This window comes from Thermomyces dupontii (assembly GCF_041956625.1).
Source record: "Thermomyces dupontii strain NRRL 2155 unplaced genomic scaffold VTN31scaffold_3, whole genome shotgun sequence".
In the NCBI taxonomy this organism is placed as follows: domain Eukaryota; kingdom Fungi; phylum Ascomycota; class Eurotiomycetes; order Eurotiales; family Trichocomaceae; genus Thermomyces; species Thermomyces dupontii.
The window spans coordinates 236,481-254,920 of NW_027192309.1; the positions used below are offsets into that span (position 1 = coordinate 236,481).

The 18,440-nt window shown below is 48.9% G+C and overlaps 4 protein-coding genes across 4 annotated transcripts; 1 reads left to right on the top strand and 3 right to left on the bottom strand.

Moving 5' to 3' along the window:
* Positions 1-698: 698 nt before the first annotated feature.
* On the top strand, positions 699-4,141 carry VTN31DRAFT_3527 (uncharacterized protein; the record flags this gene model as incomplete). The annotated part of the gene is made up of 4 exons (XM_069403816.1): positions 699-809; positions 863-1,349; positions 1,399-2,014; positions 2,065-4,141. The coding sequence occupies 4 exons, from the start codon at positions 699-701 to the stop codon at positions 4,139-4,141; spliced, it is 3,291 nt and encodes a 1,096-aa protein (XP_069260852.1).
* Positions 4,142-4,358: 217 nt separating this feature from the next.
* Positions 4,359-5,880, bottom strand: VTN31DRAFT_3528 (uncharacterized protein; the record flags this gene model as incomplete). The annotated part of the gene is made up of 5 exons (XM_069403817.1): positions 4,359-4,580; positions 4,656-4,999; positions 5,081-5,686; positions 5,750-5,767; positions 5,829-5,880. The coding sequence occupies 5 exons, from the start codon at positions 5,878-5,880 to the stop codon at positions 4,359-4,361; spliced, it is 1,242 nt and encodes a 413-aa protein (XP_069260853.1).
* A 1,225-nt stretch (positions 5,881-7,105) lies between these two features.
* VTN31DRAFT_3529 (uncharacterized protein) lies at positions 7,106-8,325 on the bottom strand (the record flags this gene model as incomplete). The annotated part of the gene is made up of 4 exons (XM_069403818.1): positions 7,106-7,269; positions 7,321-7,947; positions 8,012-8,144; positions 8,314-8,325. 4 exons carry the CDS (start codon positions 8,323-8,325, stop codon positions 7,106-7,108), a joined length of 936 nt encoding a protein of 311 aa, XP_069260854.1.
* A 6,630-nt stretch (positions 8,326-14,955) lies between these two features.
* On the bottom strand, positions 14,956-16,827 carry VTN31DRAFT_3530 (uncharacterized protein; the record flags this gene model as incomplete). Its single annotated transcript, XM_069403820.1, has 4 exons — positions 14,956-16,085; positions 16,141-16,210; positions 16,268-16,533; positions 16,605-16,827. 4 exons carry the CDS (start codon positions 16,825-16,827, stop codon positions 14,956-14,958), a joined length of 1,689 nt encoding a protein of 562 aa, XP_069260855.1.
* Between the last annotated feature and the right edge of the window lie 1,613 nt (positions 16,828-18,440).

The following is an 18,440-nucleotide window of genomic DNA, read 5'->3' on the forward strand; positions in this document are numbered from 1 at the left end:
CCTGCTGGGGTTGCCCTAGGCTAACTGCGCCTTGCGGGCCAGGCTCAGCAGCTAGGTATGGCACTTGACCGTCCATCAATAACAGCAACCCTAACCCTGATCACGTGCATAACCTAAGCTAAGAATCTGGACACGCTGCGAAAGCCATGCCGGTTACGGAGTAGCCTACTCCGTACTTGGCATTTCTTGGCTCGTGCTTCCTGGACTGGTCAGAGAGCGAGGCTGTGACACAGCCTCCCACTTCGTTCTTGCAAGTGCGCATATGCTGCAGGTACTGGCTTTATGCGAGCCTGCCTTCCGATAAGTGGCTTTGGCTAACCGCCGCACAAAACTAGTTCGGTCAGTTTGCATTGCTGATGCCAGTTATCGTTTCTCAAAAAACGAGTGTTTGGATTGGCTCTCAATTGGGGGAAGTCGCCTAACCTTCGCGCTGTGAAACACCTCAACCCCTGCAATCATGAGTATCGACGGCGCCTAGTAGGCTCGAATGATGGACGGTCTGCCAGTTTCGTTAGCAATTCAAGGATGTTTCTTGCTCAGCCTTGCGTGCGCAGGCATCGTCTTCCCATACTCTCGCCTTATACCTACATGACAAGCTCAAAAGATATTACAGACGATGTTTCCAAGATGTTCAGCAGTTTCTTCTGCAATTCCAACTTATATAGTACTATTATATAATGGTCATTCACATCTAAAGCATGCTTTTGGGATTCTTGTTGTACTACTCATCAACCATCATCTTCTTGATTCCATGCGTTTCAGCGGGTGACAGTTGGGACGACTTTGCCAATAATCTTGCGACAGACTTGGTATGTTATACTGCCACCTGTCGGGCACATTCTTGCTCTAAGTGTCCTTCCAGGCTCCTCTTATCACGCTGTTTGGAGATCAGATCACGAAACAGTTTCTCTCGGAATCTATTTCATTTCTCGATAACTTCATATTCTGCCTGGCACCACTCGGCGTCCTCACAGCCGTCGTCTCTGCTATTAGAGTGTGTGGAAATTCGTCTCTTCGAGCCTTCATAGGGAGAGGTCAAGAAGACCCCGGGAGTGCTGAAAGAGAGCTCTTGTCATGCGTCTCAGACTCGACGGCGGAGGTTTTCAGCAACTTTGGGGTGTCGCGGATTACCGGGAATCCTGCAATCTTGGAAGTCGTGGTCACGAAAAGAGAACAAGTCGACGGTTCCAGCCAGCTCATCCTCCGAACTGTCAGACAGGCATCAGGGTTGAAGGATGCCGAAGATCCGGTGGATCATTCTCCAAATCTTATGCTGAATAAGGGCATAAAGCGCAGAAGCCGCTATTTATTTTATGCAGCAGCTCAGTTTGGAATCTTGTTGCAGCTCGGTATGTGCCTCAGATTGTTCTAGAAGACATGGGCTAATGTCCGCTCAAGGGCTAGTGGTTTACGCTGCCCTGACTGTGTTCATGTGGCCTGACGCATTTCGAAAGGACGGCAATCGAGTCGCCAGCTATGCTTTTCCCTTCTTTGTCTTTGGCACCTCCCTGCTGAGCATAGGAATGTTTTCCTGTGCTTGGTTGATTGAGCAATCCTCATACAAGAGGTACTACAAATTCGACCAAAAGTCTTCGATATATTGGATTCAGCCCGGTGCGCAAGAGATCGGTGACCAAGTTTACGAAGCATTCGCTGGCAAATCCGACAATCGACTGCAGTACATTCAATCTGTGCGGTTCTCAGCTCATCCCGAACAGAGCTACAGGAGACTTATACACCTTGTCGTTGTCGTATGCTGCTCCATGATTGGGTTCATTTTTCAGTTCGTCGGCTTGCGCGGGCTGCACTCGTCTGTAATTCTGGGTCAGCTTGGCTCTACAATGCTCATGACTGTTGTGCGGACAGCCCTCCGAACAGAAAGAATCAACGAAAGTGACAATCTTCTCATCAATGAGAGAGCATTGATTTCCAAATATCGGCAGGAACTTGACTGGTTTACTTTCCATCTGCATGAGCTGAAACAATTCAATGTCAAGTCCGAAATTTACCAATTGTATGTGCAGGATAGGGTAGCAGCTCACAGGGCTTGCTGACGACCCTTAGGAATGAAATCTTCTCTGGAAGCCCAGCAAAGAATGCCATAGAAACTAGGAACAGGCTGGCAGACTTAACAACATCGATACCGGTTGCCAGTGAACAAATACGAACAATGGCTTCGAACCTTGCGAAAGTCATGGAGGCCACTATGTTCCGCGTCTCGCGTCGATCGCAATGGAACTCCGAAGAATTCTCATTCCCAATACCTATCCAATGCGAAGCAACAAATGCCCAGAGCTACCGTTGCAACTACAAAGTGAGCTTATGCATGGATAGACGGAACTGGAAGGTGAACTCGGCAGTTCTCGAAAGCATTCTAGGGCTCAACGTTTGGTCACTGGTATCCGCAAATCGTGACATGGAATTCGGAAGTCAATCTTTCAGAGTTTTTGACTTGGGCTATGATGATCCACCCCGTACGCGACGAATATACTATAAATGGGTTTCGAATGAGGCAATATTTGAACAGCGGGAACCCTTGTGTCTATTTACGGGCTCCGAGAAGTTCGGCGCAAAGTCGGTTATTTCTCGAAATGTTGCGAAACAAAACTCCGTGCTCGCACCAGCAGAACCTGATCTGGTCAAGCTAGCTGCACAGGAACTGTTTTCTCTCTTTCTGATGGAAGCTCTGAAACTTATTGACACAGTCGATGGTAATATGTCGATCGAGGATCAAGTTACTTCGTTTCGAGGACACTACGATCTTGTACAAGATCTCAAAGCACCGTTCGTCGAGTATGGTCTTGGCTCTGAGCGAGACGCTCTCCTCTGCGTCATTCCAGAGTTGGAAAAGAGAAATCTGCTACCAGAGCTCACCATGGCCAACGAATCTCTTCGGAAACAAGTTGAGAATCTGATCAAAGCTGGAAATTGGATAAAAGCTATTGACTTAGCCGAGTGGATGTTGGCCCTATCCGAACCTCATTGTCTCCACTCATCATCTATTGAGCTTGGTTACGTACTTCTCCGTGGCTTACTGGAGCCTAACGATACTGTTAAAGAGATGGCGGCAGACCACATCTCTAAGCTCACACAGTCAAGAAGTTCCTACCCCGGTGAACGACTGAAAGTTCCCGATAATGTCAAATCTCCGATTCCGGCCACGTGGTGGCAGAGTTTTCGCGAGCAATTGCTTTGGTTAGCCTGGAGCATCGCGCAGTACGAAGCAACCTTCATGGCAAGTGATTTGCCGAAACAGATACTACAGCCCTATGTCCATTGCAGCAATGCCGTCTGCTCGGGAATATCAGCTTGCGTGCATCTCGAATGCGAATCCGCACAAACAATATGGGGTTATCTTCTTCGTGTCTGGTTTGACCATCCCTTGGACGACGAGGAAGCTGAAATTGGCCGCAAGACATGCTTGGACTGGCTCCTGGAGGATTCCCATAATATTATTCTCGAATGGTTGATGGTTCATTACATACGCACATCCTTGCCATATGATCGGGAAACGGTGCAATTCATCTCAATGATCCAAGACTCCACAAAGCGAGGGAACCGGAGTTTAATGGCCTGTTTGGCTCAGCATGAGTCGGAACTTAAATACTTTTACCTGATCTGGGATTTGGTGATGGAGAGGCTCGTTCGGGATGGCGACATTCAAGCGCTTAAAATCTTGCTCGAGAGAAACGATCCGATTGTGGATTCAGAAGAAATGACTGTGGCTCTCTTCTACGCAGCAGAATCTGATCAAACAGGCATCGCAAGGTACATCCTGGAGAAGGGTGTGGATGTTAACGTGCGGAACAGATCCGGTGAGACGCTACTGATGACGTCGGCTTTCAATAAAAGCCATGCAATGGTCGAGCTACTTCTTGAGAATGGAGCAGATGTCAATGCAACCTCGACGAACTTCGACGGCGAGACGGCCTTGATGGTTGCCGCCCGACACAGGAATCTGCCATTACTCAAATATCTCCTGGATCATGGTGCTGATGTTCATTTGAGAGATGATATAGGCCGCACTGCTCTTGATATTGCCCGTGTCTCAGGCCATGGACCTTGGACGGAAGGGATCCAAGTTCTCGTTGCCGCAGAAAAATCATCTCGTTCAGGTACGACTTCGGAAACTTCATCCTAGGGAGTGGCAACGGATGCAGATATACGAGTCATATCTAGCAAGTACAAGAGTACTACTTTTCTGCGAGCACGAAAAATCATCATAATTATCACTAGAAGAAATTCTTTTGGCACTCGTTACATTTCAAACGCTATAATAATACCTGCTGGTCTTGCCATTCAAGAGATGATTGGTACAGTATCAACAAGCCATGTGCGAAATGTCCGAATGCTATTGATTATCCACTGCTCGCTGCACTGGCACCAACCTGCGCACCAAACGCACCAATATTTCTTGTCTGCAGATAAACCGTCCCAGGTCCTGTGAATTTGCATGCGAGACCCTCCCCGGCAGCAAAATTCGACACGATGCCTCCGGACGCAACACGCTCGATTTTGTAATCGCAATTCCAGGCCACCAAGTGGCCATTGTCAACGAAGTATTTTTCCTTGTCGGCAAGCTAACGCACAGTAACGTCTGGTCAGAAACATGATCCCAAGAGAGTGACTAGGAAAGGCAAGAGGGGAGAACGTACTTCTTTTTTGATGATAGCTCCGAAGCTCTCAATCCATACCAATCCTGTTCCGCTCACTTTATAGACGAAGAATCCTTCTCCGGAAAAGATTCCTTTGCCAAGGTTTTGAGTGTCGTAGGTTTTCTTGATCCCGATAGTGGAACAGAGAAAGGCATCTCGTCCGATATTCCATTCCTTGTCCCTGATATGGAGGGGTATGATATCCCCCAATACAGAGGGCGCGAGTAGAAGCTCACCAGGTCCCGTGTACTCCGACTCAGACATCCCGCCAGCGATGAACTTTTTGAGGGAGAAACGGACATGACCATGAACTGTTATCGTCGGTGACATGGCAATCATCGAACCTATCAAACAGAAATACCAAGCTTCAGCCATGCCCCTGGAGTACCAGCAAGCATCAAGAACGGCGCCACTCAAATACTTACCAGGTTTCACCTTGAGCTTCGCACCCATTGCGAGCTGAATTGTCAGTATCGAGTTAGTGTCTCGATGGCTGATACGATAGCTGCCACCATTGAAAGTTCCAACATCATCGACTACAGGGCTGGCACCCCTGAAGCTCCCTGCGGGCGGCGCGCCACCAGGCATTTGTTCAATTTTATGACTTTGCTTTGTTGGAGGAGGAGAGCCCAAGGGCATGGAAACCCCGACCGGAGCCGTCATAGGAACTTTGCCCTCCTGTGCGGCGGCGGCCATGACGGCCTGATGTGCTGCAGCGGCCGCGGCGGTGCTGTCGCCGCCACTATTCGCGGTTGCGTTGGCATTATTTGCGTATGCGGCCGCGTTTAGACTGTCCCAGCGCGGCTGCGGGCTTGCTGATGCGGGACGATGAGCAATCTCATACGCCGGGGGCGGATGGTACTGCTGCTGCACGGGCTGCGGAGATTGTGCCTGCGTGATACCAGGCTGATGAGGAACTGATGTCGGTGGTGGCGGATACGCAAATTGCTGTGGTTGCTGTTGTTGTTGCTGCTGTTGTTGCGGCGGTGGTGGAAAACCTGGGGAGGACACCGGTGGGGGTGGGAAAGAAGCTAGATTGACGTTTATCAGACAATTGAGTCGGCATCAGGGGGAATGGACAAATGTTTCCATACGGGCCTGGCTTGTTTGTTCTGAATCGGCCGATTTCAATTAGTCATTTGAGTTCTATACAACTTGAAACATTCAACATACGAGGAATCTGTTGCGCCTGGGTCGGCGGCGGAGGAAACATTGGTTGCGACATTTTGTGGTACCAGCGTGATATCAATCTCTGAACTGATCAATCGAGGTCACTTGTTTGGGTGTCGAACAGTGTGATGTGCCGATCCGAAAGATTGACGGTGAGGTTGTTGTAGCTCTCAGGTTTCGGGCTTTAGCAGATCAATTGACCAAAAACAACTCAAATAGATCAGTTCAAACAGAAGTCATTTCGATATAGATACAGGCAGAGATGCCGACAGAAGCAATCAGCTCCAGCAAGAGCAATCTGCGGTACACGTTAAGTATTAACCTCTATCGACCAGGCAGTAATAAGGAGAGGATGGGTGATGATGGGCAGAAACTGAGCCTGGCAACTCCCAGGAGCCCCGCGGCAGCAACTGCCCCCAGCCCATTTTTAGTAGGGCAGACGTAGCGGCCGAGACCCGCGAAGAATGCTATGATTGACCCTGGGCGCGAAGAAGCAAGCTCTCATAGGCCTCAACTGAGGCTCAAGCCCTAAGCAGAAAAGTCGTCTCGAGTTGTACCAATCTTGTCTGATACTCGCATTCCTATTGGCTGTTCAAGCCAATCAATGCGGAGATTTCATAATAGTACTCCCGGACTCCGTACTCGAGTCGTCAGGCTATCGTAAGGTATTTCTGTGGCAAAGGTTGTGATCTTCTCCAGGAGCCCGTGTTATGATGAGCGATCAACATCTTCAATCGCGATCAAACGGTCGAACAAGTCAATGATCATGTTCATCTTGCATCAATCGAGTGATACTATTGAGCGAGCAGTGACCTCACAGTATGTACACTAAGTTGTTGGCTTTAGGGTTGGTTCGATTGGCGTATTGCTTGGCGGAGACTGAGAGAGGCTGGGAAAGCAGAGGTCAAGTCTTAACCCTGCAGTTCACACACTGCGATGATCAGACGAAGCCACAATCGCCCAAGCCTCTTTATCGAGTTGTCTGCCAAGAACGGCTAAAATCGGTTCTTGCTTGATATGGTAACTGATAGACCCGACAAAAATACGAGTACTCTTAACTCCTTCGGGCAGTCAAGTTGGGCACACTCGTCGAAGACTCCAAGCCCTTTGCTATCGAATGTCGAAAACTTCAATAATGCAAGCAGTCGAAGCTGATACAGCAACCTACAAGGACGCTGCGACCTATGAATGACCGACAAACATCTAGTCATTGTCTACCATATCATGAATAAGATGATAAATACACCGTCGTAGCCATAGCGGAAGTAAAGGCACTGGATTTATGCCTTCTTTCTCCGTCCAACCTGCCCACGGAAACCCGTCTTGATTGCCGTGACCGAGCGACGAGATCCACAAGAATTGCAAGTAACGAAGTACAGACGGTTCTCGCCCTTGTTGAGTTCTGTGTCGGGACTTCGGCAGGTCTTGCAAGTGACATACTCGACTAGAGCCAGTTAGCATAACTTATATAAAGTAGGATACGCCAAACACATACCGATATATCGACGCAGAACGTTCTCGATCTGCTTCTGCTGGAAGCGACCCTTGATGACCAGACGTCGGCTGCCGTCGACACTACCGCTAGTGCCCAATTCAGCGAACAGGAATTGCATCACATGGTCGTCTGACCGTTTCATGCGTTTGCAGATATCGGAAATGTTGGCAAAGATTGTCCGACGGTTGCCTTCTCGCAAGCACTGCGGAGGGGGAATTCGGTACGATTTCGAACCGCTCGATAGAAGATCAGGGTGATGGCTTTGAAGAAGCGAGAAGAACCGATTTGCGAGAAGCTGGTACGGGATGGGTTGTGTTGCATCGTGCGCCCAAATGCCAGTGCCCTTCTCCATATCGCCCTCGGGAAGTTGCTCGGCTGCAGATGGGCCCTTGTCTGCCCCTTCGTCCGTGATACCAGCCTCTGCGAGCTTGGCTTCGAAATCATCCGTCTTCTTCTTCTTCTTTTTCTTCTTCATCGCACTCAGATCAAGTTCACCGTCGCCGGCGGGAGGAGCCTCTTCGCCATCCTCGGCTTCGGCTTCCTTGGGCTTTTTGCTCTTCTTCTTTTTCGAAAGACCCTTGAAGAGTTCGGTCACTTCATCCACTTCCTTGTCCGGCGAAGCAACTCCTGTTGTAACTGTTAGACATACCGAAGGCGAACTCAAATTCAGACGTTGCGACTAAGGACATACCGGTTGAGTGCTTCTCGGCAGTTTCCTTGTCGACATGGACCGACTCTTTTACTTGTCCATTCTCATCCATGATGGTTGTGCCTTCGCTGAAGGCGACCGATTTCCGTGCTTTCCGCTCGGGGAGGGTGACTTCCTGTGCGCACAAGCAAAAACCTCGTCAATAATCTATCCTTAACTGCCTTGAAAATGAAGCTCCAAGAGGCACTTTAACGGCAGAGCACCATCCGGAGGAAGTAGAGACTTATGAAATCAAAGTTCGGCAAAAATTGTGGGCGGGACACAAAGATAGGTTGGTGACATACAGTTTCCGCCATGGCGCACAGAACTCGTCTCACCAAATAACTTGGGAAGCCTGCGCTTCGCAGATATTGACAGATCGAATATTATTTCTTTCCTGCAAATGCTGAGAAATCCTGGCAGTGATGTAGCACTTATTTTTCTATTGACAAGAAGTGTCCAAGAGCAATCATGAATCTCCTCCACCCGATCCAAATCACGTGCGTGATGAGTCAGACAAAGACGTGATCACGTGAGTTTGTTTGAGGGCGTGTCGAACGAACATCTGGCGGATGACGCTCACGCAGTGCAACAACACCGGTTGATAGGCAGGATTGTTGATCGCAACTGCTGCAGCCATTGGCACTCGACTCCGGCATCCTACTGTCTATCTGATTCCATTCATTCCACTTTGGCTGGAGAGATATTCATTCTCAACCAAGCCGTGCCCCTATTCGTGCCAGACTTGATCAGTCACCGAGCGTCTCTTCCGAGGTCAATATGTCCTTGTCTTCGTCGTTTGCATCTGCATACATTGTTCCGTTTACTTCCGATCAAACCACGGCATCATCGGAAGATGACGTTGCTTCTTTGCCATCTGAGCCGACCACCGATTCGGACTTTCTCTCAGACGATGCCGACAGCGGTTCTGATGCTGAGGAGCAGTGGCGGGAAAGCCTCCAGCAATTGGAGCTTTTGTTGACCATGGTAATCATCCCATTCGTGGGAAAGTACATTGGGAGAAAATGCGCGTATTGGGGTACGTACTAAATCATCTGGACATTGACGCCGATAAGCTGGATTCTAACCCCGTTTTGATAATCCCCAGGTTGGACTAAGTTCATGACGTGGAAATATCCTCTCGAAGCTCATGTAATAGAACAAAACGGCATTCCGATCGGTTTTTCCGTACGATGCATCGTTGCGGCTGATAACAAGTCGGCTCAATGGCCGCTCACCGACCAGATTGAAATGGGAATAACCAAGTCCCCGCAATCCCTGCAAGTCCCGACGAACAAAAACTTCCTAGTAAAGTTTATTCGCTCGCCAAAACTGTAGCTTCCTCGGTTCCAATGCCAGACGATGATCATTATACCAAAATGGAAGAACCGTGCTGGGATTCAAAACGCCAGACGCCGTTCGCACGGTCCTCCGGTACCTGAACCGCTCGTCTGGGTTCTTGCCAAGAGACCCAAACGGCCCGAAATCCTCGAACGGATCCGGTGGCTTGTTGGATGGTCGTAACCTGGCCAATCGACTCTCGTCCTTGTCCCAACGGTCAGGGTTTGGATGAGCGGACCGACCTCTGGGGCCCCAAGGCAATGGACTAGACAGATGGGGCAGACCCATTGCCTCCGTCGACTCGAAAAGTCTAGAACAATGTGCAGCGTCACTGAGTCCCTTGGTCAAATCAACAGCCGACCTTCCTGCGCCATTTGATTCAGGGTTTGATGAACCAAAAATTTCGCTAGACGGGCCTAATTCGAGTTCACCTCTCGTTTCCAAATCCTCTCGAAGCTCATGTAATAGACAAAACGGCATTCCGATCGGCGGGTGTTGTTGGGGCAGCAGCCACTTTGTGAATACTCATCGAGCTCGATTCCAAGCCGAAGTAAATTTGGCATCATCGATTATCCAAATCGCCGACGCTATGATCCCGTCTGGATTCTATCTCTCCATCACTGTGGAATCCTTGTTCCGAAACCAGGAAGCGGCATCCAAAGTCGAATAATGGCTTGAACGGATGACAGTTCCACCCGCCTTGTGGCTATGTAATCGGGCCCGCCGTTTGACATGCTAACTACAATGGTCGCCATCATTGCCGGTGTGAATCCCCTCTCGGTGACAAATATAAACACGTCAGTGACATCGCAAATACCCTAATCCGCGACATTCGAGCCAAGAAACTATCGCCTCGACCACCCATCCATATTGCTGAGATCACCATTTTTTTCGTCGGCATCAATACTCAATTCCAACACAAGTGACGCACGAACGCCCCATCTCACTGCACATGAATGTGGACAACCTCAAGTCACGTGAAGATTATTTGTCAGGGACGTCGGTGAAACATGTCGATAGGAACGAGCTTGAATGATACCTAGATGTGCAGTGTACCTTACATACCTACTTCCGACGTTGGAAAAGGGCGAGTGAAATCGGACATTAGCAAATTGGAGCACGGACATTCATAGAGGCTTGATTTGTTTGGCCTGACGAATCTTTCCACTCGCTTAGTCTTCGCAAGTTTGCATCTTGTCAAAGTCATGCATCCGAGCATGTTTGGTTTTCGTGCTGGAATTGATCTAATCCAACTTACTTTGCGAACCATCCTTGCATCCTGTACCTTATGGATTACGTGCGTTTTGATCTGTCACTCAACCACTTTTGCAAGAGACATGTTCTGCATAAACCATGGAGCAACGTGGCCTTGTACATTACTTTGCACGCGACGTACGACATAAGTGTCCAGCGTTAAATGGAAACACACACGGAGTACGGATACGTCGGTTAAATACTCCAGCTCCGATCACCTAGGCGCGCGGTCAAGTAGCACCGTCTTGCACTTTCTTGCAGTCTATCATCTAGTCCCTAACCTAGCATAACTGATTTAACTACTCCGTAGGATTTTTTACATCGGGGATTCCTTCAGCGGCCGTCATCACCCAGTACTGTACCTAAACACTCGGTCCTGTAAGTTAGAGCCGTGTTGAGGAGATGCGGGCGGGTTGGCGCCCTGGCCTGCACCGCCACAGGGATGATTTGCTGATCTTCAAGATGAGTGGCACCGGCGTGAGAGCGCGGTGCTTCCCCTGTTCACAAATTGAGGTGAGGCTGCTGAGCTGCTCTCCGAGATCCGATGTTGTTTTTGTCGCTTGTTCTTGGCTGCCACTTTTCAGCACTAGACCTAAAAAGGCAAAAATGGTTGATTGAGTGCAGAATCGGATGAGCTAGAAAGCCAGAATGAGTTCATCATCCAAATCGAACAACAGAAGGGTCAAAGGTTGAGCCCGATTGGGTAAGAGTCAAGAGGGTTATTAACTCCGTTGTTGCGAGAAGATATCAGTGAACTGACTGACAAAAAAAAAACCATCGTCCGTTTACAGATATCCTTGCGAGAAGCTTCAATTCAAGAGCTCGAACAAGATCATGAAGTCGAAACTCCGCCTCCGTCTCTTGGAACGTGTTGGGGCCTTCGCCATAACTGAACAATCGAATAGATCCAAGCAACTAAGGTAGGTAGTAAATGGCCTATCTATCTCACATAAAAAAGAAAAAAAAAAATACGCCCATTCGCCATCAATGTCAAGCACCCTCAATTTCCCCTCGTTTTGTTCTCTCCTTCCTCATTTGGGCCCTCCGCACGATTATGTTCAATAGCCCGGTTTGGAATCTCGAAAAAAGAGTCGAAACCAGGCCGGGAGAACCGCCATGGATCACTGGTTTCATCTGGTCTCAGGAATCGCTCCAAAGGGTCGTCGGGAGCAGACATTCTAAAGTGGGCGAGCATGTATTCCAGCTGATCTAGGCTGGTTGAATGGGAAGTGGAGGCTCCAGCATGCGCCGACGTCGTCGATGTGGTGCCGTTGGCAGTACCTTGCTCGATTGGAAGCCGTGCAAGGTATTCACGGATCCGAGAATCCGAGATGTTCTGGGAGGATCCCGGGTGTGTTTCGGCCATCTGCTAGGCAAGGTTGTTAGCGAGAATGAGAAGACCCATCATCCATCGGACGGAAGTGGTATAATTACCTGCTGGTTGTGTCGTTGGAGGTTTTGTTCGGTCAATGGCGGGCTTGGTCCCTTGCTCATTATGCGGACGAGGTCGTGACACACGTCAATGAGACTTGCACGAAGCGCAGGTATTTCCTCAAAGCTGCAGAACGACTGATGAGGGCTATATGGGATGGAATTGATTCAGTGAGAGGGAAGACAGCATGGCAGGGAGGGCTTGCGACCAAGATATACTGCTGAGCTTTGCCACTAAGGCACCGCATTCAACGGGAGCATGGAGTCCTGGAAGGCGGTATATCCAAGCTTAACATCTCGAGACGTCCATCAAGTCAGATTTGTCGAGTTGCAGCGGTGGGTACAGGACCAATGCACAAATGTCATTCATAATTCGTAGGATGCAAGAAAACCAAAGTGGTCGCTGAAGCTTTTACGCAGAAATACGCGACAAAAGTACATTCAACAGATCCATGTTAGCTTACTTTGGTGTAATAGGGGCGGACCGTGAACTGTTGTAGAGTTCAAACAATGGGATTGGGGAGGGAAGAGGATTGATCAGCATAGCCCTATCGGACCTTTGCGAATCAGTCAAAATTGAAATGCCTATGGCCAATAATAATGAGCTTTTTGCCAGTCCCTTTCCTGGGCAACACATTCTACTCAAATGCCACCATAATCCGAATAATCTACCTCTCATGGAAAGCCTCCAGCCATGGTCTCTGGAGGGGACTCCTCTGAAACCATGTGCTTGCACCGTCAGATTCAAGGCTAGGGTTATGTGGCTATAGCCGAGAATCCAGAAGCATGCGCAATTGGTGAAGTCTAGAATTGGGGAAAAGAAAAACGGAGCTTATTACACGGAGTACGGACGGTTAGAAAAATGCCTTGATGTCGATCATCTTCTAAAGTTCGTGCTAACCGCATTGCCGGGATACAAGTACCTATACACATCGCATTCGACTCGACCGGACAATTCCTCCGGGCCATTGGCTCAAATTTTGTTATGGGCTATAAACGATTTCTCGCTCGATTCGATGCGCTGGCAGTTTACACACTAACGGTCATGGATTTGTCCGGAGCAGGCTGAGATTGCGCCCTCTCCCCGCCGATGATAAGCCACTGCTACGCATCTAGGTTTCCCCCCTGCAAGCCCATGTACTTAGGTACCTAGGGGTACGTACAAACAGGCTTTAGGCCTCCGACTATCCATGGTTGATTGGTTCAGCCCAATCCCAGAAGTTTCCGGTCGAGGGAGGGAGCCAAAATCAGGCTCGGGACGGGACTAACCCTAACGCCTTGAACCCCCAAAAAAACAACAAAGTCCTGGTACATGGTTAGTTTCCGCAATAAATGAGGAGGTTGCAGCATAGAACCGAAATTGCGTGAACGCTCTTTCTGACTTTGAGCTGCATGCTGCATGGCTGGTTGCCTTGACCTTCTTCACATAGCACAATCTTGAAGTTACACAAAGCTAATTTGCACGGAGTGTTGCTGGTAAACTGCGATAGGAGCAGGTACTTTACCATGCACAAAAAAGTTGTGAAGGAAAACTCAGTGACGTGTATCATTGCTCGGTTCGGGGATGCTTTCCGGTTGGCTATTTTGATTTGCAAGTCGGTCAAGATCCCAAGAATGTCAGAACTTGCTCCAACGGTCTGTTCGCGACGTATCTGTTTCCCCGGTCAAGTGTCGGATGATCACAACTTTAGTCTAACCTATACCTATACTTCCCGGAAGTACTTTCCTCACTTCCGAAGCGTACTGCATGCTACAACATAGTAGCCCAGGACTCTCACATAAAAATTCACCGAGCTGCCAAAGATCAGCGGCCAACGTTGAATGTGCTATCACCGGGGAAGTGAAGCCGGAATTCCGCTACCAGTTCCCCGGGTCGTGAGACGTGGTCGAGTCTGTAGTCACCCCAGGAGCACATGGTACCCCTATCTCTGAGGAATAGTACTAGGCTGGAAGGTAGCAGTTCAAAAGAGCTACTAATTCCCAAGTAGGAAAAGGAAATGTACTAAAACTTGAACTCCAGTCTCTCCGAGTTCCAGCCGGCAAAGACGACTTTGTGGACTGTTCTGGCTCCTTTGTCTGCTTCTGTGTCTATGGATCTAACTGACAAAGTATGTAAACCGCACAGACCTCCCCCGATACTGCATAGAGAAGCATCAATCCCATCAAAATTCTTCAACGGTGCGATTCATCTTGTGCAGTTAGGGCTGTCTTCCGGATTGCGAATTTCACTCGTTGAATTCAAATATGAACAATTTTCGATTTTTGTGCAATAATCATTTGCAAATAAACGCATATCTTGTAGACAAACTACGGAGTACTCAGTACGAATAAATCGAAAACAATAGATAAAAATCATAAGTAGTTATGCACAATGAAATAAGTCATACTAATTACACTTGGTTAGTAAGGACTATAACTTACTGCGCTCATCATTGGTCCCGAAAGTTGGAGCTTGAAAAGGTCAAGGCGTCAAGCCTCCCGCTGCCTCGGGAGGATGTATGAACGAGCGCCCCGACTCCCCGAGTAGCCGCCTGCACGGCATGAGGGGTGAGGAAGGCTTTTTCCAGTTAGCCCCGTTATGCCCCAACGACACAAAGTGCACAATGTGGCCTATGCTATCCAAGGAGAAGAGATTGTTCAGGTTCCGATACGATCCAAGATGCCAAAGTAGTTAGTATTACTACTAGGCCATTATTCATCTCACCACAGGCGCTGTTCTTGGGAAGTTGGGGTGCCCCCGCCGCTGTCGCCCTTAGATAGTTACTCAGTGTCCCTGCCATCATTTACTTTTTTTTTTTTTTTCCGTACGATGCATCGTTGCGGCTGATAACAAGTCGGCTCAATGGCCGCTCACCGACCAGATTGAAATGGGAATAACCAAGTCCCCGCAATCCCTGCAAGTCCCGACGAACAAAAACTTCCTAGTAAAGTTTATTCGCTCGCCAAAACTGTAGCTTCCTCGGTTCCAATGCCAGACGATGATCATTATACCAAAATGGAAGAACCGTGCTGGGATTCAAAACGCCAGACGCCGTTCGCACGGTCCTCCGGTACCTGAACCGCTCGTCTGGGTTCTTGCCAAGAGACCCAAACGGCCCGAAATCCTCGAACGGATCCGGTGGCTTGTTGGATGGTCGTAACCTGGCCAATCGACTCTCGTCCTTGTCCCAACGGTCAGGGTTTGGATGAGCGGACCGACCTCTGGGGCCCCAAGGCAATGGACTAGACAGATGGGGCAGACCCATTGCCTCCGTCGACTCGAAAAGTCTAGAACAATGTGCAGCGTCACTGAGTCCCTTGGTCAAATCAACAGCCGACCTTCCTGCGCCATTTGATTCAGGGTTTGATGAACCAAAAATTTCGCTAGACGGGCCTAATTCGAGTTCACCTCTCGTTTCCAAAGTCTGTCTCACATCATCCGATGGAGCCACGAGACTCAGCCCTGTGCGAATGATATGATCTTGCTCAAAGTAGGAGATCGAATCTTCAGCGGCGATTCCTCGCTGTTCTCGGAATGATGCAAAGGCTTTGGTCCGTTGGTGGTCTATCATATTTCCAAGGCTTTTCAGGTCTTCCAATGTGTAGTGAGTACTAGCATTAGCCGTGGTGGCTGGACTGGCTCCGCTCTTTAAGCGTTTCGGACATCCCAACTTTGACCGTAGGTTGACATATTCAGAAGACAGAGGCTTAGTACCGCTCACGGCTGACTGATCATCGTATGCCGGACGGTCTGCGCGGTAGTCGCTTTCTTTTTCCTGTGCACTAGCCGTTGATGTACAGTCCTCTGGCACATCTTTGAGCGACTCCGATTCCTTGCAAGCCTTGTCCGGGGTTACTGTATTCTCGTCGATAATGGATGGGGCAAATAATGGGGAAAAGCGGTCTGGGATACGAGTGAAGTTAGGTTGAGGTTCATGCTGAATACGTCTCGGTTTGGATGTAACCCCATCAAGCACTTCATTTGCTCCAATCTGTCGTTGGCCATTGATTGGGTCATTTCTTTCTCGTTTCGAAAGGAAATCAAGCTCAATGAAGTTTAAATAAGGCGCTTCTTGGGACGCCTATCTGTCAGTGAACGTCCAGGCCAATTCGGCTTCATGACTTACTCTTGGAAATGTGGACTGGCGATGACGCTTTTCCCTTCTTGAATATACCCAGTCTGCTCCCAGGATGCACCTGTATGAACCAGTGAGCTTATGATCTGGAAAGGGCTACTGGAAGTGGTTTGCTTACAGTCAGTCTAGCACTTTTCACATTTGCCGCGACAAATCCGTCGCTGATTCGGGATTTTCCTTTTCCCCTCTTCAAGTTCCGATCCTCTGTTCTTTTGTTTGGAGATCCAGATGTTTTCTGCTGGGTTCCTGCCCACGGATCATATCTGGATTCTCTGGTTTTTCTCCGTGGTCTTCTTTCGAACGAATTGTATTGCCGCTCCGATTGAAGGATCTGGGTTCTTAGATTCCGATCGTCGTCGGTGACGGTCTTTCCAGAAGCCAGCGCTATTGATCGTTGAGCGACCGTCAGAACAACCGGCATAATCCAGGCTGGACACCTGCTACAAGGGACATACCCGACGCAAACGGATCAGGAAAAGTTTCCGGCCGGAGATTGCCCGGCAGTCCCTGCATAACATCATGCGACTTTGCAGCTGTGGACTCTTTCGCATAACGGGAATATTCGTCGATGAGAGTCTGCCCGAATGGATCCGGTGCTTGATCGAAGTCTGATGCGCGGAACTTGGGATTTACCTCCTGCAGCCAGCTGTGGATCTTGAGCTCCGGTGTCAGTTCCATGGCTTCATGTTTTCATCGCATCCAACTGTAGCTATCGATGCTGGTCAGTGTTTGATGCCGTGCAACTCCAGGACAATAACATCTCGAGTGCATGTTTGCCTGAAGAGAGTTCCTTGAAAGTGATGGAATATGGATGTACCTAGTAATTTTCAGGAAGGAACAACCGGCCCTGAAGAGTTTCGGAAGGCGGTTAGGGGTCTCGACGCAGAAAGACTGGTCTGATCTCCGTCGAAGAAAGTACTCTTCTCTACAAAGTACTAAAAGTAGTATTGGCTTTCTCTTCCATCACCCACCTTCGCATTTGAGGAACAACTCAAGTCAGCTCTGATAATGGCCTGCAGTGCAACGGTTCGTCATCGCATTTCCAGTCAGTCCTCCCGCCAAGGCGCATGGAATACTCGAGTCCTGACAGCAACAATTGTAATCTGGCCTGACCTTTCTTCTGCTGCAACGCCTGCATGAGAAGACGAGGGGCGGTCAGAACATGCCTCGTTCGAGTGGCTGCTTCACGAATTTGGGCGAAAGACCGAAATCCATATGCTGCTGTCATTCTGTCAAATACCTAAGGGACACTGTCTCAATGAACAACCTGACAAGCATGACGGTCCCAATGTCAAGTTCAATGTCAGTGGAGTCCCTTTCCTGGAAGTGTCTATCACATGGGCTGGGTTAGCGAGCGATGCGGCCTGCAAGACCAGGGGAGGACAGGATAGTTCAACGCTCGAGTCATCCATCTAACAAAGACGAGGGAAGCTTGGAAGGATATTCGCACGAGGATGGCATGCTGTTGTGTCACAGCAGACGTATTTGTCATCGCTCATCACTCGGCCATCACGGGCTCAGGGCTTGGAGACAACCAGTACTACCTATAGTACCCTTGCAGCTTCACAAACGTCAATGACACGGCGATTGTCACAATCAGAAATTTTCCGTCGTGCTAATAAGTAAAGTACCTAGCCTACTGGTGTACTCGGTACCTACATTGCTTCGATTAGCTACTAGTAGCGAGATGGATACCGTAAGGGTTAAAATTGATCAGAGAACACTACGTAAAGTACTGGCTTTACACATAGGTAACTACCACTTCAGTGAATCATTAACTTATCCCTCTTCTGGCTGAGTTGCGCTTTGTCGCGCTACGCTAAACTTGGCCATCTGCAGGCTAGCCAATTCATTCATTATTAGGTACCAAGGTACCTACCCGAGCCTCCGACCTTGTCCCTCTTATCTCTTCGGCTGACCCCTCTTCACAATCTTTAACTTCTCACTTCAGTTCATCCAACATCGAGCCTTCGATCATTTCCACATTTCCAGTACGTATAAATCTTTCATCTGGTGATATACATGTCATCCGTTCGCTGCTATACTAGGTGTGAAAAATTTACAAATGTTCATACCCATGTTGTAGTTTTCTTCTGGGAAACCGCATCATTTCATGACAGTTGACGCCTAGGTAGTACCTAGCAGCTAAGAACAACGCTGACATTCTTTTCCTCGCTCTTTTCTTTTGCCCCCGAGAATCCCTCGCTTAAGCCTTGTCTGCTAAGTCTGTGTTGGAAGCATGCTGTTGGATGTGATTCTTTTCTTTTTTTTGATTCTGCCCGAATGGATCC